At 50.3% G+C, this 27,421-nt stretch overlaps 1 protein-coding gene across 1 annotated transcript in view; it reads right to left on the reverse strand.

The window, feature by feature from the left end:
- Nucleotides 1–4,378: 4,378 nt before the first annotated feature.
- The window catches only part of Maml1 (mastermind like transcriptional coactivator 1), a 35,369-nt gene continuing 12,326 nt past the window's right edge, over nucleotides 4,379–27,421 (reverse strand). Inside the window, 4 exon segments of the mRNA XM_028855028.2 lie at nucleotides 4,379–7,488; nucleotides 10,826–10,922; nucleotides 14,636–14,863; nucleotides 16,532–17,950. Coding sequence (XP_028710861.1) covers nucleotides 6,506–7,488; nucleotides 10,826–10,922; nucleotides 14,636–14,863; nucleotides 16,532–17,950 — 2,727 coding nt within the window. The 3' untranslated portion in view covers nucleotides 4,379–6,505.

The raw sequence follows: 27,421 nt of genomic DNA on the forward strand, positions 1-27,421 counted from the left end.
CGGGTCTGGCGGCTAGGCAGATGAAAAAAGTGGAGTGGGCAGTCGCAAGTCCAATGAACCTCAGTATAGGTTTCCAACACTCAGCTCCGAAGGCAGAGCGGGCAGAATGTCCTATCCGAGTCTCGGTGGCACCAATGAAATGAATGATAAGTGACACTGGTTACCGGCAGAAAGGTCATGGTCACGACAGAACCTGGTTGCTGAACCCGGTTGCTTAGTAGCACAGAGCTTTATTAGGAGGAAGGGGAGGAGGGACAAAAGGACCAGGCCTGGGGAGGAAAGAGAGAGAAAGATGGTGGGGTGGGAGGAGAGAGAGCAGAGCAGAGAGGGAGGGCAGGGTCTGTGTCCAGCTCTTAAGGGCTCCTGGTACAGACCTACACCACGCATGCGCTGATTGCGTGACCACGCCATGTGGGTAGTCACCAGTGCACACCAATGATGTAAGGTGCATGTAGCTGGAGTGAGGGCAGAATTCTAACAGGTTGTCTTAGCTACTTTTCTATTTTTGTTTTAATTTTTTTGAGACAGTGTCTCTCTATGTAGCCCTGGCTATCCTTCTGTAGACCAGGCTGGCCTCGAACCCACAGATTCTCCTGCCCCTGCCTCTGGAGTGTTTGGACTTTTTAAAAGTTGTACTATGTTTATTGTTAACATTAATCTTGGTAACATTAACATGATCTTGGTACAAGCAAGAAGAGAAACATATGGGCTAACAGTGATGCTTTGTACGTGATGTTAACAAGGGGTAAACTTGGTTAATTTTTTTTTTTTTTGTTTTTTGTTTTTTTATATATTTTTTAAAGATTTATTTTTACTTATTGTGTATACAATGTTCTGCCTGCATGTATGTCTGCAGGCCAGAAGAGGGCACCAGCTTTCATTACAGATGGTTGTGAGCCACCATGTGGGTGCTGGGAATTGAACTCAGGACCTCTGGAAGAGCAGTCAGTGCTCTTAACCTCTGAGCCATCTCTCCAGCCCAATTTTGTCAACTTAATAAACTAGAGTCACCTGGGAAGTAGTAGACTCCGTCAGACTAACTAGTGGATGTGCGTGGTGGAGCATTTTCTTGTTAAAGATTGACACCAGAGGGCCCAGCCTACTGTGTAGCATGCCACCCCTGGGCAGGTGGTCCTGGGGTGAATAAGTAAAGAAGGTGGGTAAGCCACGGTGGAGGAAGCAGAGTTCCTCTATGACATCTGCCCCACTTCCTGCCTTGAGCTTCTTCCCTGATTTCTCTGTTTGGTGGAGTGGGACTTGAGAGTTGTACGGTGAAATAAACCCTTTCCTCTCCAAGGTGCCCTTGGCCATGGTGTTTATCACAGCCACAGGAAAGCAAACAGAACATCATTACCAAACAGACATGTCTTTGCGTAAAAATAATAAAAACCCCACGCTGTGTGACGGTGTGGATAGTTCTAGTGTACCTGGTCAATGGGCAAGCCCGGAGGCTTTCTGCCCGATCTCTCATTTCCTACAGCTGTGATTGCACACGCATTTCTACACGGATGGCTAAACCAAATGATGGCTGAGATGCTGAGCCAGCTTTTGCTCAGCCTTGCCCTGCTCAGCCTCGGGAGGGGTCAGATTCTCAGCTAGTTGTCTCTGCCATCTTTTGGTTTAGGGTGCCCTGGGCATCTGTGTAGGCAGCTGAAGTTGTTAATACTGATGCTGAGGTGGCTGTTGACCTTGGGCTCTGACTTTCCTTGCCATCCTTTTTAGGCTCTTTGGCCAGGAAGGCTATGTGGAGCTGGTCTATCACCATCTCCACATGGTCTCTCTCCCTGGCCTACCCTTCTGTCCTGCACGGTGGCTGTTTGCGGCCTCCATCACTCTTCCCAGCACAGAAAGCTGGGAACTGGTCTGCTCAGTCTTCTGTAGATTAAGGTGGGAACTTCCCCCTGCAGCAGGGCCGGCCTTGTTGGGTCTGGCCTTCAGGAGTGCTCTGCCACCCCCACCCCTACACCATTGGGGTAATCCTGCTGGTTACTGCATGAAGAACCCCTAGGAAGCAGATAGTGTCAACAGTGGTTCCCTTTGCTGTGTATTTACTGTTGTGGACTGTCCCTCCACCAGGCCTGGTAACGCTGGCTGCCTCTGAATCCATTTCTACCTCGGCATTGACCACCACAGTGACTCCAAACTTTGGAGTCCTTCCAGGGGCTGGCCTGAAACTTGCTGAGATCCACCTGCCCATGCCTCCTGAGTTCTAGGATTAAAGGGGAGTGCCTTCATGTGTGGCCTCCCTATCTACTGCTTACATCAAACCGTTCTACTGTTCACAAAACCTTGACTGAGATAACCTTTTTGTTCCTGTCACGGGGCCACTGCAGTCTTCAGGCCGCCTGGGCCAGGGCTGCTTGCGGTACTAGGCTTCGGATTGGAGCTGGTGTTAGCCGGTGGCTACTGGGTGTCAGTTTTGCCACTCATGGAGGTGATGATAGTGCGGTGGTAGCTGCCGCTTTTCTAGGGTTGCCATGGTAACCGGGTCAGCAGCACTCCAGCTGCTCCAGGCTCTCTGGGATTCTCTCCATTCCTGTTATTGATCCAATGCCATCTTTCTGTCTGCAGATTTGCTTAGCCTTCCATGTATGTTCAGCATGTCCATGCCAGATGCCCCCAGAATCAGGAGTGTTGGGCCCCTAGAGCTGGAGTCACAGGTGGTTGTGAGCTGCCATGTTGGTGCTGGGAACTGAAACCAGGTTCTCTGGAAGAGCAGCCAGTGCCTTTAACCACCGAGCCGACCACCCACTTCCCATCTTTTCTTTGTAAATCCATCCCTTCCAACTCTTCCTTTTCTTCCTTCTTTTCTTCCCTCCCTCCCTCCCTCTCATTCCTTCATGCTCTCTCAAACTGGCCTTGAAATACTGGGCTCACACGAGCCTTTCCCTCAGCCTTTTGAGTGCTAGAGTCTAGACATACGACACACTGCTCATACTCCACGATTTCTTTTAACTTTATGACATTTACTATTGTACACTTGGCCAGCTCAGCAACGGCAAACGCAGAGCCTCCATGCTTTCCTTCAGGCTGCGGTGACACCTATGAGTTGCACTTGCGTCAGCACCAAGCCTCGTGAGAAGGCAGTGCTGGGTGTGGGTGGCCTGGGAAAACACCCAGACTCAGACTCTAAAGCAGTTTCTCCTGACCACACCTCCAGTTCCCACTGTGCAGAGGTGGAGCGATCACAAACTGAGCATCTTTGACGGAGGCTGGCTGTAGGTAGCCTGGGCTGTGCTCCTATCCACTGACCTCTCCCCAGCCCTCCAGAGGTGAGGAACTGCTGGCTGCCCCTCCAGCCTGGACACTTAGGAGCACACCGATGTACTTGAGTTTGCTTCTTGTTCTATAGCCCGGCTGACCTGGAACTTGAGGTGATTCTTCTGTCTCCACCTCCCATGGGCTTATGATAACTGACCCGGTCTGGCTTCTGGGAGGTCCTGAGCTGCCTCCTGACCCTATTTCTTCAAGATCCTTAATCTTCATTGCTATCAGGGCACCTCTTCTACTGGCAGGCTGGCCCTAGGAGGAACCCACAGCTTCACAGAGAGGCCTGGGCTGGCTTCCCACGAATGCTTTTTCTTTCTGGTAAATGGAATGTGCTCTGAGACCTACTAGATGTATCTGGCTGGTGAGCTGAGGCCCACCAATCACAGAGCACTCCATCCCAGAATAATTGTGCCTATAGATGTCTGCTCCCTCTCCCCAACCATCTGAAAGTCACTTCTGCATTGTGACTTCCCTTAGTGAGGATGGTGGCCTCCTCAAAGCTTCCAAGAGCCAAGCCTGTTATACTGCTTGCTGGAGTTCCGCCAAGGTGGAAGTCCTGTATCGCAGCAGAGGGCTGCCACTGAGCTCTCCCTGCCCCCAATCCAGCACTGACGGTCCTCTGGACTGGCTCCTACAGGCAGTGCCCCGCAGTGCCTTAGCATGCTGCCCCTTCCTGTTTAACATGCACTGGCATCCTTAGTTCATTTTCTGTTCCTTTAAAAAAATACTAGTGGCTGAGTTTATTGTCTGGGCACAGTGGTGTGTCTAATTTCAGCACCCAGGGGGCTGAAGTAGGAGGATCATTCTTACGGGCTATCAGGAAGGCCTTTGGAGATTCATCTTTTCCAGGGTGCCATTGCTAGCCAGCAGCCCCACTTTTCGTGCCCACTTCCACTGACTACCTGGAATGTGTTCTTTTCCAGGTCTTGGTCTGACCACAGTGAAAGGACTCTTCTTTAGCAGCATGCCAGTGGCTCTACCTATCTTCACTGCCACCATCTAGGGAGCCTCCAACAGACAGAGGAAGAGAGCAAAGTTCCATCAGGGAGATTGGCACTGTCAAATGTCCCTTGCTAGTCCACCCCACGGAAGTCCAACACACCGGTGGTTTCCATACTAGTAAAATATTTTTATTATTTTTATAACACAAGGAAAGTAAAGACTTCTTTTTGGTGTATACCAGAGCTAAGGGAAGCAGAATAAGGGGATTAATAGGACTTTTATGCACTTTTGATGACCAAAAAGTTAACAATACCAACTGCTTGCCATAAAACTTATCATAGCTCCAAACACATATAAAGGATCAGTTTTAAAATCTATAAAAGTAAAAAATATACAGTTGGACGCTCTAACACTTATCTCATCTTCAATATAAAATTGTAAACATTTATTTACACAAAGCACATGTGTAGAACAAAGTCCGAGCACCCTTTTCTGCCTGAGGCATGGCTCTGAGAAGATGGGATGTGCGAGGAAGTGGGGTCACCTCTTCCCAACTCCTCAAAGCCAGACTCATAAATAAAGCCATGGGCAGCTCTGGGGGGACCCCAAGAATCACATTTTATTGCTATGACACTGCAGCAAGTGAGCCGCCCACTGCCCGTGTGGCCAGCCTGGGCCTCAGGTAGAGTGGGGGCTGGCTGGCTGGCGTGCCCTGGGCGATGGGGGCAGGAGGGGGGCAGCTGTCACGGGAGGCTGGAAGAGGAACCAGGACCCGGCGCCAGCCCTCGGCCACGTTTTTGGTAGAGAACCTGCTGAAGTCACCCTCTTCCCCCTACAACTGGGGGATGAGCAGAGGGTGGCATCTTCACTGGCTTTAGGATTCACCTGCTTTAGAGCTGAACTGAGTTTCTGGGGAGGGCAGGCGGTAGGAGAAATGGCTATGAGACAAGGACTGAGAGCACTGGTGCCCTCAGTGGGAAAGGCACTGCCGGTGCAAACTAGTGAGCAGTGTGTACACCCCTGACCTCCAAGTGTGCTGGCTGCCCTCGTCATTCCCTTGGCTCAGTTCTTTACTCTGGATCAAGAGTTCTGGGACCCAGGACAATGGGCAGAGCTGTGGTTCCTCTACAGACCACTCGGCACGCAAGTCACTCCAGCAAACACCTTTCCCTCCGCCATCCTGCTAAAGGTCTCGCCATCTTGCTTGTGGTAAGGACAAGCGCTGTCGGCAGCCCCCTCGCCACGCTCCAGTCTGTGGTCATCAACAGACCTCAGAGAGAATGCACTCGCATCTTTAGCAAGGATGGGTTAGTGTTATAAAGCCACTTTCAAAGTGCAAATCGCCAGCCGCGGGAGAAGCGCAAGCATGGCGGGAAAGGGCAGAGTGACTCCTGGGCGGCGGGCTGCCTGCAGCCTTCAGGCTCCCTAAGGAGTTTGACTTTTCCTCCTCTAATGTAGTAAAGTGAATCACCATTTCCCAGTTTGGCTGGAAGAGGATGAGGAGGCAGGAAGAAGGGTCATGGGGCGATGTGGAGGAGGAAAGAGGTGTGCACACTGAACGGCACTGCTGCCGTGGTAAATACGGGTTGTCAGAGATGCAGAGGCTGGACCCTCGGGGGCCCAGTATCCCAGAGTGAGTGGCAGCTAGGAAGTAGGAGCTTAAGGAAGGACCCGATCTGGACCACTCGATCTACCATCTTGTGGCATCCTGATCATTTTGGCATCTGCAGCCACAGCCTAGACTTGTGGCAATGATTTCCAGTGACCATGAAAGCTGACAGAGCAGGAATAGAAAGCTCCGACTCAAAAGGAAACCCCAGGTCTCCAGTGCCGCTTACGAGTACAACCACCACCTATCCTAATCTGCTTAAAAATCTTAAATTAAAAAAGTTACTGCTATGCTACAAAATGCAAGTTATTCTATTTAAAATTTCAACAGAAATTTGTTCCCAGCCTTGAGGCAAGTGAAGAAATCTGGGTAAAAACACAGCACATTGTTTTTGATAAGCCTGACATGGTGGGGCTTAATTGTTTCCACTGGCTTTTTGGTCATGTGGGTAGGAAGCCACCTTTCAAACCCCTCTCCTGCGATCCCACCCTCAGGTAGTGATGCCAATGGGCTGGGCCAGCCCAGTGGACCAGCAGACACTGACCAGAGCCGGCTTCAGCTGTGCCTTAAGTTCTACTGGCCTAGCTCTCTGGGCCCTGGGCTTTTGGTCCAAAGTAGTTGCTCTTTCTTGAGTCTGAGAACAAAAATATAAGATATCTAACACGGAAAACACACAACTTCCTGTTACTGTGACCCTAGAAGATCGTCCAGCTCATTGATCCACTCTTCAGAAGTCCTGTTCTTCAACAGTGAGTCGATCAGGTCAGTGTGTCCAGCCACACTGGACAGCCCACTGCTCCCTGGCTGCCCGCTGAAGGCGAAGGGCAGCTCTTGGCCCATGGTCCTCCCAGGGTAGGCCTGAGTGCAGTGCAGCCCCGCCCTGCTGTTCATCTGTGAAGTGGGGCTCTGGCTAAAGGCCCCCAGCTCAGGCCCTGCGGGGCTTAGGCCGGGCAAGCCCTGCTGAGGGGCTGCTTGGGGAGGGGTAGGTGCAGGGGCACCGTTCCTCTGCTGGGTGCTCCCTGGGGGCAGCAATGAGCCTGCTGCACCTGCTGAACTCATGGGGGCCATGGGCCTGCTGGGCATGGCTTGGGAGAACTGCTGGCCAGGGATTTTCAGGTGAGCCTGCTGCATGTGGAAACCGGAAGCTGCAGTGAAGGGGCTCACGCTGCTGTTCCCTGGCGTCTGGCTGCTCAGGTTTGGCATTCCCTGATGTTGCCATGAGGCATTCTGGCCTCCCATGGCTGCTGACACCCTTGGGACTTGTGGCTTTGTTAAACCAGGAGGCAGGGTTCCCTTACTGTGCTGCTGGGAGAGGCCAGCACTCCCCAGAGAGTTCTGTCCATAGGCAGCTGGAGTGGAGGCATTTTGGCCCACATTGGTCTGCCGTGGAATGTGGGCATGTGCACTGGTAGCCTGTGGTGGGGGCTGGGCAACTATCTGGGGTAGGCCAGAGGCCATGCCATAAAGGCTGCTCTGAGGCAAGCTCTGAGACCCAGTAAACTGGGCCACTCCTCGGTCCTGCTGGCCTGAGCTGGAGGGGAGAGAAGAAACAGGAGCATGTCCAGGACCCATTGACATCAGAGTCCCAGGCTGTGGCGGAAACACTCGAGGACAGCTGGAACTGGATGGACCCAAGTTGTTCATGCCAGGCACAGCAGCAGAAGGTCCTAGAAGACAGAAAATTCTAGCAATCAAGTTGGCATTCATTTTTTCTTTACATTTGTGTGTATGTGTGCGTGTGCGTGTGTGTGTGTGTGTGTGTGTGTGTGTGTGTGTGTGTGTGTGTTTGTGTGTGTGTGTGTCTGTGTGTGGTGTGTGAGTGTGTGTGTGTGTGTGTGTGTGTGTGTGTGTGTGTAGGTGCATATGTGCCAACAGTGTGTGGAAGTCAGAGGACAACAGGCAGGAGTTGGTTCCTGTCTTAGGGTTTCTTTTTTTTTCAGAGCTGAGGACTGAACCCAGGGCCTTGTGCTTGCCTAGCAAGCGCTCTACCACTGAGCTAAATCCCCAACCCCTTAGTTAGGGTTTCTATTGTTGTGATAAACACCCTGACCAAAAGCAACTTGGGGAGCAAAAGGTTTATTTCATCCTCCCCCCACCCCCTCCCTGAGACAGGGTTCCTCTGGGTAGCTCTGGCTGTTCTGGAACTCACTGTGTAGACCAGGCTGGCCTCACACTCACAGAGATCCGCCTGCCTCTGCCTCTCAAGTGCCGGGATTAAAGGCGTGGGCCACCACAGCTGGCAGTTTATTTCATAGTTTGTAGTCATCATTAGGGAGGTCAGGGGCAGAAACTCGAGGCAGGCACTGAAGCCGAGACAGTGGAGGAGTGCTGCTTGCTGGCTTGCTTCCTCCCTCTTTCCAAACGCCTCTGGCTTGTGTCAAGATGACATAAAACTAGTCAGTACAGTTTCCTCCCCTCACCATGAAGGTCCTTAGGGGTCAAACTCAGGTCATCCGACTTGGTGGCAAATGTCTCGTCTTGGTGAGCCACCTTGCCAGCCCCTGTTGGTATTCCTGACTGTTGTGGTGGAGATATATAGACCTAAGCTGCAGCTCTTCTTCCATGGGCATGAAGTCAGAGCCCTTCCTCCTCACAGGCAGTGGGGCAATGACAGTACTCAGGGACAGAGGACAGAGCGAAGCTCCAAAGCGGCAAAGTCAGCTGTCTTGTCCATTTCCTTATTAAGCATCCAACAAAGTTTTCTTCAGCCGGGACCTAGTTAGACACTAGAGATTTCAAGACAGACACCCCAGGATAGTCTGTGGAAGGCAAGGCCACCACAATGTGTGACAGGGTCAAAGTCTGAGCAGCAGGCTGTAGGAAGCAGGGGTCTGAAGGCTTTGTGCTTAAGATGTGGGAAAGTCTTCAGAAAGAAGGGGGCTTAGAATTGAATTTAGGGCTGGGGGTGTAGCTCAGTAGGTAGAACACTTTAGTATGCACAAGAGCATACTATCACCAGCAGCAAAGCAGCACACACGTGCACAAAGCATGCATACCCATGTGCATGCACCCATGCAAACGCACATGCACACATGTAAGCACAAACTCATGGATAAACAAATGCACACATACACAGATGTGCACCCACATGCAGGTGTGACGTGACAGTCTAGAGGAGAGGGGCATTCGAAACGGAGAAAAGGCTGTGAAGGGACAGAACTGTGACAAGCTGTGGAACACTAAGGAGCAGCCATGGCTGGGATGTATCAAGAAAAGGACAGTAAAGTGAGGCTGGAGTTTAGTTCTGCTGGGGGTGGCTGTTGGTGGCTGTTGGCTCTTGAATGGGGCAGTGGCTGTCTGGGAAGGGCTCTTCATAGCTGAAGACATGGCTGGAGACACTGTTCCTTAGGACACAAGGTGACAAGGTGGTTGAGGCAGGCAGAAATCTAGCATGGAATGACCAGGTATTTACTGAGCACAAGCTTGTCCTCAGGAAACTTGCTGTCTGCTCTTCCTGTGTGTGTGTGTGTGTGCGCGCGCGCGCGCGCATGTGTAGGCTAAAGGTTGACCTGAAGCACAGTTCCTCAGAAACTGTCCACCTTGTTCTTTGGGACAGTGTCTCATTAGCTTGAAGATCACTAAGTAGGCTGGACTGCCTGCTAGAAAGCTCCAGGGAGCTGTCAGACTTTGTGTGGTACCTGAATGACACACAGATGCTACAGCACCTGGCTTTCACATGGGTGCTGAGGAGCAACTCAGATCATCATCCTTCCCAGCACTTTACCAACTAAGGCCTCTGCAGCCCTCTCCTTTCTTAGAGAGACCTGTGTGCTGACCTGGAACTCCTGATCCCCCTGCCTCCACCTCCCAGGTGCTGGGATTATCACCATATCTGGCCTGAGCTTTGCAGAGGACCCAAGTTTAGTCTCCACCATCTGCCCATAATCCTAGCTCCACAGGGATCCAGCGCTCTGGCCTCCATGGAGATCTGCATCACATTCGCTAACACCACCCCCATCCCCACCACCGCAATGTAGACATAATGGAAATAACTTAAAAAATAGGTGTAAAGGGTGGGCAGTGGTGGCATATGCCTTTAATCCCACCACTCAGGAGGCAGAGGCAGGAGGATCTCTGTGAGTTCGAGGCCAGCTTGGTCTACAGAGGGAGTTCCAGAACAGCCAAGAGTATACAGAGAAACCCTGTCTCAGAAAAGCAAAAAAAAAAAAAAAAGGGTGTGAGGAAAAGGGGAGAGCTGAACTGGACGACTTCACTCCTATTGAACAGCTCTTACCAATGTGGCATGGGATGGAGTTGGGCAGCCCAGGTCAGACCCAGGCTCCCGTGGCACCTGTACACTTGAACTCCGTATCCCAGCCTCACACCGGGAAACCCACCTAGACTCACTCTTACATGACTGAAGTCAGTTTCTCTGAGACACTTCACAATGAAGGTCACGAAAGAAAGCCAGACCAGAGCACACCTGACTGACATGACACTTGCAATCTCTACCCAAACAAGTTGCTCAATCCATCGGAGGTGACGGCTGAGGCTCAGGTGTTTCTGCCTTCCCTATGACACCATAGTGAGGAGAAGCCAAGCAAAAGCCACACAAGTGCATTAGAAGGAACTTTCCTCTGGAAAATCAGACATTTTTGTAGGTTTTGTTTGAGGCAAGCGCCCTCAAACTAAGATGACCTTAAACTCCTGATCCTCCTCCTCCACCTTCCAAGTACTGGGCTTACAGGCATGCACCACTACCCCAGCTTTGGGATTCTTCTGAAGATACAAAGAACTATCTTCATTAGGGCTTACACATAAGATGCCCTCTAACTAGTAATCATTTTCCTTCGAAGGCCTGTTTAACTGTGAGCATCCTCAGTCAACCTTGGAGACCCTCTTCTTGTCCCACAAAGGAACTGAAAATCCACGCCTCCCTCTCTTCCAAACCACAGCCTCCATGAGCAAGTCAACTCGGGAACTCCTCAGCACCACACATCATGAGCTCCACCCACCTTCATGCCCAGAGCCGCCTTCCCCACACCCTCCTTCATCTCCTCTTACCTGGGAACTGTCCAACCGGTTGGGGAAAGGTGCTTTGCGTTGGGTCTTGGTACTGGGGGGGTGGGCGGGTCAGATGACGCTGAAACTGTTGCTTCTCCTAGAAAGTGCCAAGAACAAAACAGTAAAACTTGAGAGAAAAACCAACGTGCAGGAAAGCAAGGTGCACAAGCAAGCGGAGGCTCAGGGGCAGGCTCCTGGGGTGCAGGGAAGGCCAGCGACTGCTCACGGTGCAGTGTCCAGGTGACAAACACGGGTTCTGGCCACGACCGAACAACTCTAACTACAATGGAAACCACTCAAGCATGTAGTTGAAACAAACCATATGTGACACGAATTACATCCGAATAAGCAAGTAGTTTAAAAAAGATGATGGCAGCCGGGGGGTGGGGGTGGGGGGGGTGGCGGCGGCGGCGTACACCTTTAATCCCAGCACTCGGGAGGCAGAGGCAGGAGGATCTGGGCTACAGAGCAAGTTCCAGGACAGTCAGGGCTACACAGAGAAACCCCCTCTCAAAAAAACAGGGCGCACGTGTGTGTGTGTGTGTGTGTGTGTGTGTGTGTGTGTGTGTGTGTGTGTGTGAGAGAGAGAGAGAGAGAGAGAGAGAGAGAGAGAGAGAGAGAGAGAGAGGGAGGGAGGGAGGGAGGGAGGGAGGGAGGGAGATGGTGGAACTGTAGCAATGACCAACCTCAGCCAAGTGTGGTTTCTTTGTGTGTTCGTGTGTGGGCAAGCATGGGCCATGGTGTGTATCAGAGGACAGCTCTGGATGTGAGACCTGCCCTTTTCCTTGTGCTGTGACAGGGTTTCTTTCCGTTCTGTACTGAAGCCAGACCTGCTGGCCCACGTACATCAAGGGGATATGTCTCTGCTTCCCATCTCCATCACTGAGCCCTGGGGTTACAGACCTGTGCTCCTGCTTTACATGGGTCCCAGGGGTCTCAACTCGGGGCCTCAGGCTGGTTAGCCACTTCCTGGTCTCTTTTCTTCAAGGCTGGCCTTGAACTTACTATGTAGCTCAGCATGAGGACATTCTCCTGCATCAGCTTCCTAAGAGCTATGCCCAGCTGGCTCCTGTCTTAGTTAGAAGACATGGCACTCGACCTCTGGTAACCCAGCGTGAGGGAACCATGCACGATCTCAGGACTTCAGGGGCATCTTTCCTTCCTTCTTCGTGCTCATGCTCCTCCCACCTCACGCTCATAGCAAAGAGGCGTCCACAGTGACTGATGGCCTGTGTGCCCCTCACAGATGAAGATGCCTGCATTAGTCCCCACAGACACAAGCCTAAGAAATGCTAGCCTTGGGAAGGAAGGTTCTATTTACTTATTTTAAATATTAAAAACATTTCTTGGCACTCTTTTAAAAAAGGAAAAGTTTGAAGCACATTTTTATTTATTTGTATGAATGTGTGCCATAGTGTGAAGATCAGAGAACCACCTGCTGGAGTTGGTCCTCTCCTGCCACCTTGTGGGACCCTGGGTCAGACTTAGCTCGGCAGACCTGCATACAGGGACTTCTATCCACTGAGCTACCTCACTGGCCTTATTTAAAAAATAAAATAAAATAAAAAAAAATTATTAAAGACTTTTATTGTTGTTTGACATAGTGTCTCACTATGTAGCTCTGGCTGTCCTGGAACTCACTCTGTAGACCAGGTTGGCTTTGAACTCAGAGATCCACCTGTCCCTGCCTCCCGAGTGCTGGGATTAAAGGAGTGCATCCACTATGCCTGGCACAGACTTTTAAAAGCCATCTAAACAGAGAATTCTCAACAGAAGAAAGAATCCCAAATGGCTGAAAGACATATAAGGAATTGCTCAACATCCTTTGTCATAAGGGAAATCTAAATATCTCTGAGATACCATCTTACACCTGTCAGAATGGCTAAGATCAAAAACCCTGATGACAGCTTATGCTGGAGAGGATGTGGAGGAAGCAGAACACTCCTCCACTGCTGGTGGGAGTGCAAACTTGTACAGCGACTTTGGAAATCAACATGGCAGTTTCTCAGAAATTTACCTCAAGACCTAGTGATACCACTCTTGGGCATATAGCCAAATGCTCAATCATACCACAAGGACATTTGCTCAAATATGTTCATTAGCAGCATTATTCGTAATAGCCAGAACCTGGAAACAACCTAGATGCCCCTCAACTGAGGAATGGATAAAGAAAATATGGTATATTTACACAATGGAGTATTACTCAGTGGTGAAAAAACAATGACATCTTGAAATTTGCAGGCAAATGGATGGAACTAGAAAATATCATCCTGAGTGAGGTAACCCAGACTCAGAAAGACAAACATGGTATGTACTCACTCATAAGTGGATACTAGATGTAAAGCAAAGGATAACCAGACTACAACCCACAACTCCAGAGAAGCTAGCTAACAAGGAGGACCCTAAGAGGGACACATATGGATCATACTGGGAAGGGGAAATAGATGAGATCTCCTGGGTAAACTGGGGACAGCACGGGTGTTAGAGGGGATGGGAACATGAGGGATCGGAAAGGTAGAGTTAGGAGAGGGATGGAGACAGAGAGCAACGAAAGAGCTATCTTGATAAAGGGAGCCATCATGGGGGTAGGGAGAAACCTGGTGCCAGGGAAATTCCCAGGAATCCACAAGGATGACTCCAGCTAAGATTCCTAGCAATAGTGGAGAGGGTGCCTGAACTGGCCATCTCCTGTAATCAGATTAGTAACTACCCTAACTGTCATCATAGAACCTTCATCCAGTAATTGACAGAAGCTGAGGCAGAGACCCACAGCCAAGCACTGGGCCAAGCTCTGAGAGTCCAGTTGAAGAGAGGGAGGAAGGATTGTAGGAACCAGGGGGTGGGTCAAGATCATGATGGAGAAACCCACAGAGACAGCTGGCCTGAGCTCATGGACTCTAGACTGACAGTTAGGGAGCCTGCATGGGACTGACCTAGGCCCTCTGCATGTGGGTGAGTTGAGTAGCTTGGTCTGTTTGTGGAGCCAGGATGTGTCCCTGGCGCATGAGCTGGCGTCTTGGAATCTACTCCCTATGGTGGGATGCCTCAGCCTTGATGCAGTGGGGAGGAGCTTGGTCCAAGCTTTGTTGACTCCCATGGGAGGCCTTACCCTTTCTGAAGAGTGGCTGGGGAGGGGTAGAGAGATGGAGGGAGGGAACAGGAGGAAAGGAAGGAGGGGAAAGTGGCTGGTATATAAAATAATACAACAACAACAAACATTTGTATGTGTGTTTGCTTGTGTGAGTTTATGTGTACCACATACATGCAGTGCCCACAGAGGTGAGAGAGGTAGTTGGATCCCTGGGAACTGGAGGTACAGGCAATTTCGAACCACATGATGTGGGTGCTGGGAACAGAACCCAGGTCCTCTGCAAGAGCAGTATGACCTCTAGCCCAGCTGGTCCTAATTTCTTTCTTTTTTTGTTTTTTGTTTTTTGAGACAAAGTTTCTCTATGTAACAGTCCTGGCTGTCCTGGAACTCACTCTGTAGACCAGACTGGCCTCAAATCCAGAGATCCGCCTGCCTCTGCCTCCTGAGTGCTGAGATCAAAGGTGTGCACCACCTGGCTTGGTCCTAATTTCTAAAAAGAAAATCTATCTTAATTGTGTGTTGGTGGGGTGGGGGAGGTCAGAGGGTCACTTGTGGAGTGATTCTCATCTTTCATGTGCATGTGGGTTACAGGGATTGAACTTGGGTCATCAGGCTGACAAGCACTTAACCTACTTTGGATTCTTGCTGGGCTAAAAAGGGGATTTTAAAGGACACAGCATTGAGTTTGGCTGCAAGCACACTCACGAAGTGCCTGTTACCTGCTCAGCCAGAAGGTGCTGCCTCTGCAGGAACTGCTGCTGCAGCTGCTGATGCTCCCTCTGCTTCTGCTGGTCCAGGAGCAGCTGGTGCTGCTTCATCACGGCTGCCTGCTGCTGGCTGCTGAGATACGGGGAGCTGCTGTGAGTGCTGGCCACAGAGGCACTAGGAGGCTGGGTCCCCACGCTGGCAGTCTGGGCTGGTACAGGGACACTGGAAGGGTTCTGCTCCTGTCAACAGAGATGAAGGGATCCAAGTCAGATGAGATGGATGATCTGTCCCAGTCCTCATCAGGGCCAGGTAAGCTGCATCCATGATAGTCGTGTTCACTGTTCATCTTTCTTAACTCCAAGCCTCTGCTTCCCTGATGTACTTTGGACATGAAATGTCCCTTATGTGTGTGGTGGCAGCATCTTTGAGTCCTAGTGCTTGGGTGGCAGAGGCCAACTGGAACTCTTGTGAGTTCCAGATCAGTCAGGGATACATAGTGAGACCCTAACTCAATACAACAACAAACACTCCCCCCCCCAAACCAAATCAACCAACCAACCAACCCTAAACAAAAATCCACATTAAAAAAAAAAAGTAATGCCTTACAAATATCCCACCTTTGGTTTATGGCTATCCCCAAAAAGCATGAAATCATTTTTTTCCTTTTTTAAAAAAGATTTATTTATTTATTTAATTTATTATGTATACAGTATTCTGCTTGCACATATCCCTACAAGCCAGAAGAGGGCACCAGATCTCACTATAGATGGTTGTGAGCCACCATGTGGTTGCTAGGAATTGAATTCAGGACCTCTGGAAGAGCAGCCAGTGCTCTTAACCTCTGAGCCATCTCTCCAGCCTCCATGAAATCATTTTTTAATGCCCACTTGTATACACATATTTTCCTGGCAAGGCACTGGATAGCTTTGTCAGATCCTTTATATCTTTAGATTTTAAAATTTGTCTAGTGTTTCTGTGTGCACCCGAGGTTAACATCAGTTGTTTCATTTTCTGAGACAGGGTCTCTCACTGACCTGAGAGCTTCCCAATGGGGCTAGGTTGGCAGGGTCCTGTCTCCAAAGCCCTTTCTGACCGCACCACCCACCAACTGTACACTCGGCCTTCAAGTTCATGCTTAAAGGCTATGTAAGTGTTATACACTCCCCTCCCCCTCTTTTTTCCTACAAAACAAGCAAGGCCTCATACTGCAACTCAGGCTGGTCTCAAAATTGTGGCAACCCTCCTGCCTCACCGTCCCTGTGCTCAGACTGCTGTGAAGCACACTGGTTTGTTGTTTTGTGGCAGTCTCACCATGTAGACCAGGCTGGCCTTGAACTCAGAGAGAGAGACTGAGGGATGTAAGGCATGTGCCACCACACCCGGCTTTATCTTCATTCTTTGACACAGGGCCTTATACACTTGTTTGGCATGAGACAACTGAACTAAATTAGGTGATTTCTCAAGTGTCTGTGTAGTTCAAATCAAGTTATATTGAGGATTTTTTTTTTCTCGAGACAAGAGTTTCTCTGTGTAACAGTCCTGGCTGTCCTCAAACTCAAGAGATCCACCTATCTCTGCCTCCCTAGTGCTGGGATTAAAGCCCTGTGCCACCACCGCCCGGCTATCCTAAGGATCAAGTCTTGTCACCTGTAATCTCCACACTTGGGAGGCAGAGGCAGGGGAATCTGTTGTTCAAGAGCAGCTTGGCTCCACAACCAGCCAGGGCTAAATGGACTGTCCCTCAAAAGCACAAGGATCAATCCTGCCTCAGCCTGTACATTTTCCACTGCAAAGGATGACAGCAGCAGATGCTCCCACCACGGTCTCTCCAACACTGACTCTATTTCCTACGGGACTTCATTCACTAGTGCCCACAGCAGAGTGATGGAGAGAAGGCTCCGACTCACCTGCCCAGGTGGAACCAGTGACCGGAAGGGCATGGTTCCTGGCTTTGGTTTCATCAGAAACAAGGAGCTCTGCTCATTACTCAGATGGGGCAGCTGCTGGGGAAGATACGCCATCAAAGCTGGTTTATTCTGGCCAGACCCAGGGCCACCTTGCCCACAGTCTGCTTTGTAGTGAGAAAGAGGTTTTGTATTGCCATAGTCTAGCACAGACCCTTGGTTGTTCACGGAGCTCTGAGTCAAGTTACTTGGTGGTGACTGGTGACTCAGCAGGTTCGAGTGGCTGGGCTGGAGGTAGGGACCTCCTGGCCGAGGAGAACTCTTGTTCACACTAGGCATCATGAGCAGTTTGGAGTTGGTAAAGTCTTGCTTATAGCCAGGAGGGCTGGCAGGCTTCTCCATGGGATAAGGGACATCTAAGGGACTGTGGGAGGGCCCTGCCTGCTGCCATGTGGACAGCTGGCCCGGGGCAGGTGCCGGAGCAGCTTGCTGTGGATTCTGCAGCATCTGCTCACGCTTCTGCTTGGCAGCTATCTGCTGGAGCTGGTGAGCAGAGGACAGCTCCGAGGCCCCTCCTGGGCCCTGGCCAGGCAATACCACACTTGTGAGGGCTCTCTGTGCATTCTGGGCCTGGGCTGATGCCGGCATCAGGTTTGGACTGGGATTGTCTGCCCCAGGTTGACCAGTGGTATGAAACAGAGTCTGAGAGCTCCCAAGGCTTGGAGAATCTGTGCCCACAGGGGCAGATGAAGGTCCCAGAAAGGTCTGTCCTGCAGACCCAGCCCTCACTTGTGGAGAACCTAACTGCTCTTGCTCAAAGGCTGCCGGAGAGAACTCAGTCTTAATATTAATGTCCTGGGCCAAGGGGGTTTGTGTGGCAGAACCAGAGGGCTCTGGATCCTTCTTCTCCTCAAAATCTTCAGTAAACAGGTCCTTCATGTCTTCGTCAGGCACCGACCTGTTCAGCTCTTCAATGAGCTCCTTCCATTCCTGCTCATTAAGGTTGAGATCGGGCATGAGATTGCTCTGGGATACGGAGCCTCCAGCACCCGCTATCATGCATGGCAGGTCGTCTACTGGCTCTTGCTTGAGTTCCTTACTCAGGCTTAGAGGAAATGGCTCATTCGGGTTGCTGCTTCCATTCAGGTGGATGCTTGAGTCTGCCATACACTTCTTGTTGATGGGCTCTAGCCCCAGGGAGTGCTTCCCACCAGACTGCAGGGCATCTCCCCCAGGAGGCTTGTCAGGTTGACCAAGGGGTGAGGCAGGAGGAAGCCCATTGGCAGACACACTGATGCCCAGAGGGGCCTCTCGGCGGGTCTTCTTATGCCCAGAAAATAAGTCTCCATAGCCATTCTGCTGATCACCATTCTGAGGGGAGGCAGCGCTGTCAAGATTCCTCTTCACTGTATCATGAAGATGCTGGAAAACATGGAACAATAGACTTAGGAACACGGATACCTTGTCTTAGGTTCCCTTGCTTCCAACAGTGACTTCAATCAGAGACTGCCATGCTTGCAGCACTCTTCTGGGGGTTCACACCTCCCCGCACTTCGGCTTCCCCTCACAGTACTGCCTCTATCACCAGATCTGTGACTGGCCAATCTAGCTTGGGAAAGCGAGCATCAGACTCTGGACTTTGATAGGGCACAGCTTGCCGATGGCCACTGCCATCTAGTTGGAGGGTCTGCAGAAGACCCTAACACTGGAATCCTGTGTACCATCACACCCAAGAGCAGCCAGTGCCAATCCCCACTTCCTACTCATCTGAACCAACACATTTTCTCCCCTTGGGCCTAGACTGATGTAACATGGATTCTGTTACTTCCAACCCAAGGAGCTGTGTGGTTTGAGTTAGAATGGCCCCCACAGACTTATATATTAGAAGGCTTGGTCCACAGTTAGTGGAACTATTGGGGAAGGAATAGGAGGTGTGGCCTTGCTGAAGGAGGTGAGTCACTGGAGATGGCCTCTGAGGTTTCAAAAGTCCATCCCCAGGCCCAGTCTTGCTCTTTCTCTACCTGCAACTTGTGGGTCAGAGATGAGCTCCTGCCATGTGAGCCATGCCTGCCTATCTGCCACCATACTACTTGTCATGATGCTCACAGACTAACCCTCTAAATTGGTAACCAAGTCCCCAGCTAACTACTTTCCTTTAAAAGTTGCCTTGTGTCGGGCGGTGGTGGCGCACGCTTTTAATCCCAGCACTCGGGAGGCAGAGGCAGGTGGATCTCTGTGAGTTCGAGGCCAGCCTGGGCTACCAAGTGAGTCCCAGGAAAGGCGCAAAGCTACACAGAGAAACCCTGTCTTGAAAAAAAAAAAGGTTGCCTTGCCCTGGTGTCTCCTCACAGCAGCGACAGAACAGCACCTAAGGCAGGAGCCCTGACTGGTGTGGTTTGTGTCTCAGGTAGTGGCAGTGTTACCACAATAATCCCACACCCACCCAACTGCCCATTCCTGTACCCTTCTCACAGCCACCTTTCCCTCCATGGTGCACACTTCCTCACACACACACATGGCTGTAGAATAAGGCAAAGGCCCTATGCACGCTGTAAAATCAGTGCCTTAGAGTTGAGGGTGGGAACTGCATGAGGAGAACTGACAGAGCATGGAGGAGGTCTGTGACTCACTCCTTCCTTCCCCAGCCTGGGCTCCAGCTCTCAGCCCTCCCTTCCTATACTTACTTTTATTAAGTTATATCTTGTCCTCTACCCCTCACCCCCAGTACCACGCCTGCCTCCCACTACTCCTGAGCACATGAAGTGTGCTACTAAAAAAACGCTCCAGCCTGGCAGTGTGTGTGGTGTTATATACTAGTAATCCCAGTACTGAGGAGGCTGAGTGAAATCTCAAAAGTTCAAAGCCAATCTGGGCCACAGTGAGACTCTCTTTAAAACACAAGTTCCTAACAGCTGCTAAGTTTCAGAGTCCACACTATCCCTCTGCTGCTGGAGGACCACTGCCCTGAAGTCAGAGTGCAGGCATGCTCTGACCTGAGTCTGCTACCCGAGCCTACAACAGGGCGGCAGCTCTCAGCAGCAGGCTGTGCTCTGGTCACTGAGGACAGTTTCCTCCACCTCTCAGTCTACTGAGAGGTGCCATCCTTCTTTCCACCTCATCAACATTTTCTCTCTTCCATTTTATGGATGTTTTGCCCCTGTGTACACATATAAATTAAATCTTTTCTTTTTTAAGAACAAGCCCTTGGAACCAAAGGTGTTGCTTTGCTTCCATGGAGGTTATTTTGCTTCCTACTGCCACCTAGGGGTAGCTGGGGATAAGAGAGCCGCCCTCCTAAAAAGAAAAAACGCATTCTTCATAAAATTCAGTTTGAAGTTTTATTTGGAGAATGTGAATGTATCATCCATTCCCCCTTTATTGGTCAGAGGAAATATAGTTGACAGTATTTCTCCTCCTATCTTTGTTTTTAGAGATAGGGTCTTGCTGTTTAGCCCAGGCTGGCCTTGAACTGTCAATCCTACCTCTGCTTCTCAAGTGCTGGATTAAGGAAGGGCATAAGGAACCACACTGGGCTCTAACAATTCGTTTGTTTCCGTCTTTCCTACCTTTATCTTTTGCTCCACAGAGCCATGTCTGGGCTGGTCAGTTTCCCATCATTCTAGGGAAGGTGGACGCCAAAGGGGTCAAGTCATCTGAGTCGGTCAGCTGCCTTGGATTAGCACAGAATCCTCCTCGACTCTACCAAGTAGAAAACCTGCCGTGCTCTTTCAGCAGCCACAGGCAGACAGCTGCAGATGAGTTTGAAAAGAACAGCTCATTTCTCTAACACCCACTGCTGTTAGCCAACGGAAGTGCTGAGCCACATCTTCAACTGGGCAAAAATGTAACTGGAGTGCTGTAGGCGGGGTGGGGGTACTGTGGTAGCCCTGGCAGATTCGTAAGCCTCAGGCACTTTGGGGAGTGCCCAACATGTGCAAAGTCTCCGTGGGGGAAGGAGAGGCGGGGAAGCCTTGGAGCCCATTCTCCAGACAATCATATGGGAGTTAAGAAACAATCTGAACAGGTTAAAGGTCACAGACTAGGATGGAGATGGGACATAGCAACAAGGTGATATTCTATGTTCCATCCCCATCACTACTACAATAAAGTTATGTGGTTGTTGTACAGTAACACAAGCCCACCCTCCATCTTGGACATGAGCCTGTATAGGCTCAGCCTGGAGATGCAGAGTTAGGTGCACAGAGTTCTGGAATGATCTAGTTCGATGGGATGGTGTAATTGGGTGGCTGTGATCTGCAGAATATCGAGTGCCTCTATCAAGACATACCCAGTCCTGACTCCCACCTTCCTGTGGGCCAGCACTCCCACTGAAAGGCCTCAGATTCCAGGCACTGCCCACCACTTTCCATTCTAGGCAGTCTCCAGAATATTAGTAGCTGGAGTCAGTCACACCTTGTGGACAGCTGGTGCACGCCTTTAATCCCAGCACTCAAGAGGCAGAGGCAGGTGGATCAATCGCTGTGAGTTCGAGGCCAGCCTGTGCGACAGAGTGAGTTCCAGGAAAGGCTCCAAAGCTACAGAGAAACCACCACTGACTGGCCTTTTTTGTTTGTTTGTTTGTTTTAGACAGGGTTTTTCTGTGTAGCCCTGGCTGTCCTGGAACTCAACTGAGGTTAAAGGTCTGTGCCACTACCACCCAACCTTCCCAGTTGCTTCTTCTTGGTTTCCTCTGAGCTATGTGATTCCTGTCCTTTGATGAGGCAGTGTAGTGCTCTCCTCTGTTCCCACAACACTGTCATCCAACAGATCACAGCCATTCATTCCCCTGACCTTACGCTCCAGGGCTGACCATCACACCTGGAACAAGTCCACTTGCCCAGGGGCTGGGATGCTGAGTTGGCAGCTGCCTCTCCATCACCTTTCCTGCTCCCACAGTGCACCCCATCAGCCTTCCAAGTCCTTAAGTGTTCAGGCTCATTCCTGCCACAGGGCTCTGGCACACTTTCTTCTTTTTACCTAGAACAGCTCTTCCTCTGATCCTTTCAAAGTGACTCATCTGCACCTCCTCACAATCGGGCTCTCCTAGTTCCTTGTTGACGTTGCGTAGATCAGCACCAAGAGAATGATGAGCAAACACTCTCCCACACCTATCCCTGGGATGGTGAGGAGCACTTAGTAACCACAGGTGATAGAAATACCGTCTCCAGCCGGGCGATGGTGGCGCACGCCTTTAATCCCAGCCAGGTGGATCTCTGTGAGTTCGAGGCCAGCCTGGACTACCAAGTGAGTCCCAGGAAAGGCGCAAAGCTACACAGAGAAACCCTGTCTCGAAAAACCAAAAAAAAAAAAAAAAAAAAAAAGAAATACCGTCTCCAGCCCACCCACCTCTATAGACTCCTGTTTCCCCCTCTACACACCTGCACGCCTGCCCCCCGGGCACACAGACACCTTCAGATGAAATCTAGTCCTACACTGTCCCCCTCCTCCTCGCTCTTATCTTAGAGGATGTCACGACTAGCCAGCCAGTTACACAAACAGAAGCCAGAGTCCCTTTACCCCTTACATCATAGCGGTCTCCTCCGTCTTCCCGTCATGTACCTCATTAACTTTCTCTTTTATCCATCCATCCACCCATCCATCCACCCATCCATCCACCCATCCACCCACCCATCCACCCACCCATCCATCCATCCATCCATCCATCCATCCATCCACCCCAAGTTATACATGTAGATCAGGATGGCCTGGAATTCAAAGATCCTCCTGCCTCCGTCTCCCAAGTGCCGGAACTAGAGGCATGCGCCACTATGCCTAGCTTTTTTCTTAACGGTGGGGAGTCGACAGGACTACACACCAAGCAAGCACTTTACCACTGAGGTACACCCCCATAGCCTTTCTACGTCTCATTCACTTGCTGCATCCACTAACACTAGCAGCTTCTCTTATTTGAACTATTTTAACCATTTCTAAAACCAGTCTTAATGCAACCTAGCTCCCACCATTTTTGACTCCAGGGTCAGATGATGGCAGTGACTAGCAAATGTGTGGTCACTTCTTTCTTTATGCTCGTCTGTGGCTCCTGGTTGCTCCTGGGTCTTCACAGCCTCAAGCTTTGGCTTTGCTATCCTTGAGCACCTTCTCTCAGGCCACACCAAGGCTGTGGCTCCCTGGGACTCCTCTAGAACACAGGTTAAAACCAAAAGAAAAACCTCATGTTTCTCCCCCCGCCACTTCATCTTATATAGCCCAGGCTGGCCTGGACTCACAATCCTTTGTGTGTGTGTGGTTTTGGTTTCTATAAGCACGGTTTCTTTGCATAGCTTGACTATCTTGGAACACACTCTGTAGACCAGGCTGGCCTTGAACTCAGAGATCTGCCTCCCTCTGCCTCCCAAGTGCTGGGATTAAAGGCGTGTAGGAACCACAGTTTTCAGTTTTAGTTTCTTAGTCTAGGATCCCGCTCAATATTCAAACAATCCTAGAACACAAGGCCCACTGTTACTGTATATCCAATAAAACTCAGTAAATCCCATAGGTTTTCTAAGGCTTTCAGTGTTCAGCTATCTGGCTATCTTGGGAAGGATCCTGTTGGAGTCTTCTGCAGATCCCTCAATCCAATCTTGCAGATGAAATACCAGTGGGCAAATGGCATGCATCAGAGTTTCAGATCATACAAATGTTCCCCTCAGCAAAGAATGAAGAGCCCCATTCACATATCCCTAGAAAAAGAAGAGCACAGAGGCCCACAGCAATTCTTTTTAAGATACTTAAAGGAGCCGGGCGGTGGTGATGAATACCTTTAATCCCAGCACTCAGGAGGCAGAGGCAGGTGGGATCTCTGAGTTCAAGGCCCGTCTGATCTACAGAGCTAGTTCCAGGACAACCAGGGCTACACAGAGAAACCCTGTCTGGGAAAACCCGAAACCAAAAGATACTTAAAGGAAAAGGAGTACAACAGAACTGCTTCTACAGACCCTGTTATTAAAAACGGCCGCTTTTATACATTTGCCTCTAGTTTAGAATAGTCACCATTTAGAATGCAAACAACCCAGCATGGGGAAGACATAGGCCTCTGGAGGGTTGTTTTGGGATGGTCCTTCTGTAAGCTGTGAATATGTATTATTCTCATTGGTTAATAGTAAAGCTGTTTGGCCTATAGCAAGGCAGGATAAAGTTAGGTGGGACAATCAAACTGAGGATGAAGAAAGGCAGAGTCAAGAGAGCCGTGAGCAAGCTGCCCAAGAAGCAAGATGCCAGAGGACAGGTAAATCCACGGGCCACGTGACAATATATAAATAGAAATGGATTAATTTAAAAGTAAGAACTAGTTAATAAGCCCGAGCTATTGACCAAGCATTTTGTAATTAATATAAACTTTTGTGTGTTTATTTGGGATCAAGGCAGTGGGGACAGAAAAACTCTGCCTCCATTTACAGAGGTTCCTTCCACTTGCCAGGGACATCCTCAAGATGGCAAGTTCACTTCAGAAGACTTCACAGTTTGGTGTCTAAGTACTTTCTGGAGGGTTATTATGAGTCAGGGTCTTGCTGCCTTGCCTTCCCTAATACTGGGACTACAGGCACACTGCAGCATGCACACAGTACTGCTTCCTTCCAGGAAGAAAACAGGTTCACGGAGTACACTGGTAAAGGGCAGTGCCCTGGCAGCACCCAGAGAGCTGCTTGCCACCACCGTCCTTAAGTGTTTACTGTGAGACAATTAGATCATGAGGAAACTACCGAGGTAGTCTGGAAAGGTCACTCTGTCCACCAGTCTCCCCGTTTCTCTCTTAAACTAGCTCACGTAGCTCAGGCTGGCCTTGAAGTTCTTTAGCTGGTGACTCCACCAGTTGAGCCCCTGAAGCAGTGTGAGTTGTCTCTGAAAGATGAGAGGGCCTCATGAGAGGAAAGGAAGTATGTCAGAGTCAGGCTGGAGACAATTCAGGAAGTTATAGTTTACTTGCAGGGAGTTTGAGAAAGGCTTTCTAGCTAGTTTGAATGCCTCTGTACCCTCCTGGTTGAAGAGGAACAAGGTGAACTTCATCTCAGTCATATCTAAGAGTAGTGAGTATCTATGCGCTCTGTGGAGAGAGCTCAGCCGGACACGTGGCTGGAGCATGAGCAGCAGACCGTATCGCTCAGGGAAGGGGAAGCAAACAGAGCATGAAGGAGATCGGCTGGCCAAACAGAACAGAAAGGTAACCCTGTACACGTGCAGGGGACCCGCCATTAGAGCAGCGTCACTGATGAGATTCCTGAGCAGTTTCAGACCTTACAGAGTAGGAGGGCCTGGAGGGTGAGCATAGGGAGTTATTCTTTCTCAAGCTCAGTTTGAAGAGTAGACACAGTAAGTGGTTGCCTGGAACTAAAGGGGAGGGGGAGGGGCCGAGGAGAAGGAGAGACTGAAAGAGGGAGGTGAAAGGGGAAGGAGGAGGGACTGAAACGGAGAGGAGGGAATGATGGGGGAGGAGGAGGGAATGATGGGGGGGGAGGGCATGATGGGGGAGGAGGGGTTGGCTTTCCTACTATGGAGGATTTCTTACTATTCCAATGAAAACAATCTATAACTGACAGTACATTGGCTCTACAACCCCATGAACAGACTAAAATGCCTACTGGGTATCTGAAATGGGAGGCGGAGACGGCATGTGAATGTTATCTCAATAAGGCCCTTATTTAAAACTGAGGGAGGGCCAGCTGGATGATTCAGTGAGTAAAGATGCCTGCTGCCAAGACTAACACCCTGAGTTTGTTCCCCAGACCTCTGCAAGTTGTCCTCTGACCCACAGTGTGTGTGTGTGTGTGTGTGTGTGTGTGTGTGTGTGTGTGTGTGTGTGTGCGTGCAGAGTCCCGAGCTGAAATCAGGTACTCTCCTCAATCACTGTCCACCTTACCCACTGACCCCAGAGTCCACCACTTGGACACGTCTGGCTAAGTCCACGCACACCTGCCCATCCTCCCGAGGGCTGGGGTACAGGTGAGCAGCACAGCAACCCAGCAAGCTCGACTCCTCCCGCCTTCCTTCGCCATTTCCCCAGAGCCTCCCTGAGGACTTTGAAGGACTGTTCAGCTCCCTTCCTGCTTCCTACTGCTGCTGTGGGTCTTACCCTGTCAGAGGACCGTCCTTCCTGAAGTGTGAGATGCTATGACTGAAGGAGGTGTGGAACTAACCTAGTGCTGGGCACAAGCATACCCTTTAATGTGGCTGCTCACTCCCTCAGCTATCAAACTAAATTATGTACGTCATTTCCTGCTACTGTTCTTTTACTATCATTTCTATTATTCTGATATTTGGACTACTGAGCTGTCCTCCAAATTCTTCTTTTTTTGTTTTGTTTTCCAAGACAGGGTTTCTCTGTAGTTTTGGTTCCTGTCCTGGATCTTGCTCTGTAGACCAGGCTGGCCTCGAACTCACAGAGTTCCACCTGGCTCTGCCTCCCGAGTGCTGGGATTAAAGGTGTGCGCCACCACCGCCCGGCCCTTTCTCTGTTTTTGATGGAGGGTCTTGCTCTGTAGCCCAGGTTGGCCTCACTCCTGCCTTTGCCTCCTAAGTGCTAGGATGATGGATGTAAGCCACAACGCCTGACTTTATCCCTTTTCTACCTGATGTATAGTTCTTCTTCGTTTTATTTTTTCAATTAAAAAAAAAAAAGCCAGGCAGTGGTGGCACATGTCTTCAGTCCCAGCATTTGGGAGGCAGAGGCAGGTGGGTCTCTGTGAGTTCTAGGCCAGCCTGGTCTACAGAGCAAGGTCCAGAACAGCCAGGGCTACACAGAGAAACCCTGTTCCAAAACAAAACAGAACAGAAAAACAAGTTAGAGGTGACAGTCCACACTGTAATCCCGGAACTCAGAGGGTCTGAGACTGGGTTACATGGGAAGAGCCTGTCTGAAAACCAAACCCAATCCCACACACACTCTGAAGTCCTCGTGTCAACTCACCCAGAAGTGACTTCCCACAGGTGTCAGTGTCAGCAGCAAAGCTCCAGGCTTCATTTTTTTTTTTAATCTTATGAGTATGGATGTTTAGTCTGCATGTAAGTCTGTGCATCGCGTGCACGCAGTGCCTGTAGAGGCCAGAAGAGAATGTCAGATCACCTGGACCTGGAGTACAGATTGCTGTGGGATGTCTTTCTGTACCTAGGAATATGTGCTGCTACCACTGGTTAATGAAGAAGCTGTTATGGCCTATGGCAAGGCAGAATAGAGCCAGGAGGGGAATCCAAGGGAGAGACAAAGAGAAGAAAAGGGGAGTGCGAGGAGATGCTGAGCACGGCTAGAAGAGCAAGATGTAACGGGACACAGGTAGGCCACGAAGGCACACGGCAACACTTAAGATTAATAGAAATGGGTTGAAGTAGGTTGTAAAAGCTAGTTAATGATGATAAGCCTGAGCCATAGGCCAAACGGTTTGTAACTAATATTAAGCCTCTGTGTTTATTTGGGACCAAGCGGCTGCGGGACACAGGAAAACTTCCAGCTATAATAAACAGCTGTGAGGAGCCATGTAGGTGCTAGGAATCGAACCTGGATCCTATGGAAGAGCAGCCAACGCTCTTAACTGCTGAGCCATCTCTCCAGCCTCCAGGCCTCACCTCTGATATTGTTGGGAACCTGATTAAAAAATAGATTACAGGGCTGATAATTGATGATACAGCTGAGTGTGGAGTCCTTGCCTAGCAAAACAAGGCCCCGGGCAACACTATAAAACAAACAAACAAACAACTAGGCACCCCACAGTGCTGAGGTGCTTGAAAGGCTAAGGGGGGTGACTGCTTGAGTCTGGGAGTTTAAGACCATACTAGGTGACAGTGAGACATTCTTAGAGAGAGAGAGAGAGAGAGAGAGAGAGAGAGAGAGAGAGAGAGAGAGAGAGATGGAGAGAGGAGGGAGGGAGAGAGAGGAGGGAGGAGGGAGGAGGGAGAGAGGGAGGA

The sequence above is a fragment of the Peromyscus leucopus genome, chromosome 8b (genome assembly GCF_004664715.2).
Source record: "Peromyscus leucopus breed LL Stock chromosome 8b, UCI_PerLeu_2.1, whole genome shotgun sequence".
NCBI lineage: Eukaryota > Metazoa > Chordata > Mammalia > Rodentia > Cricetidae > Peromyscus > Peromyscus leucopus.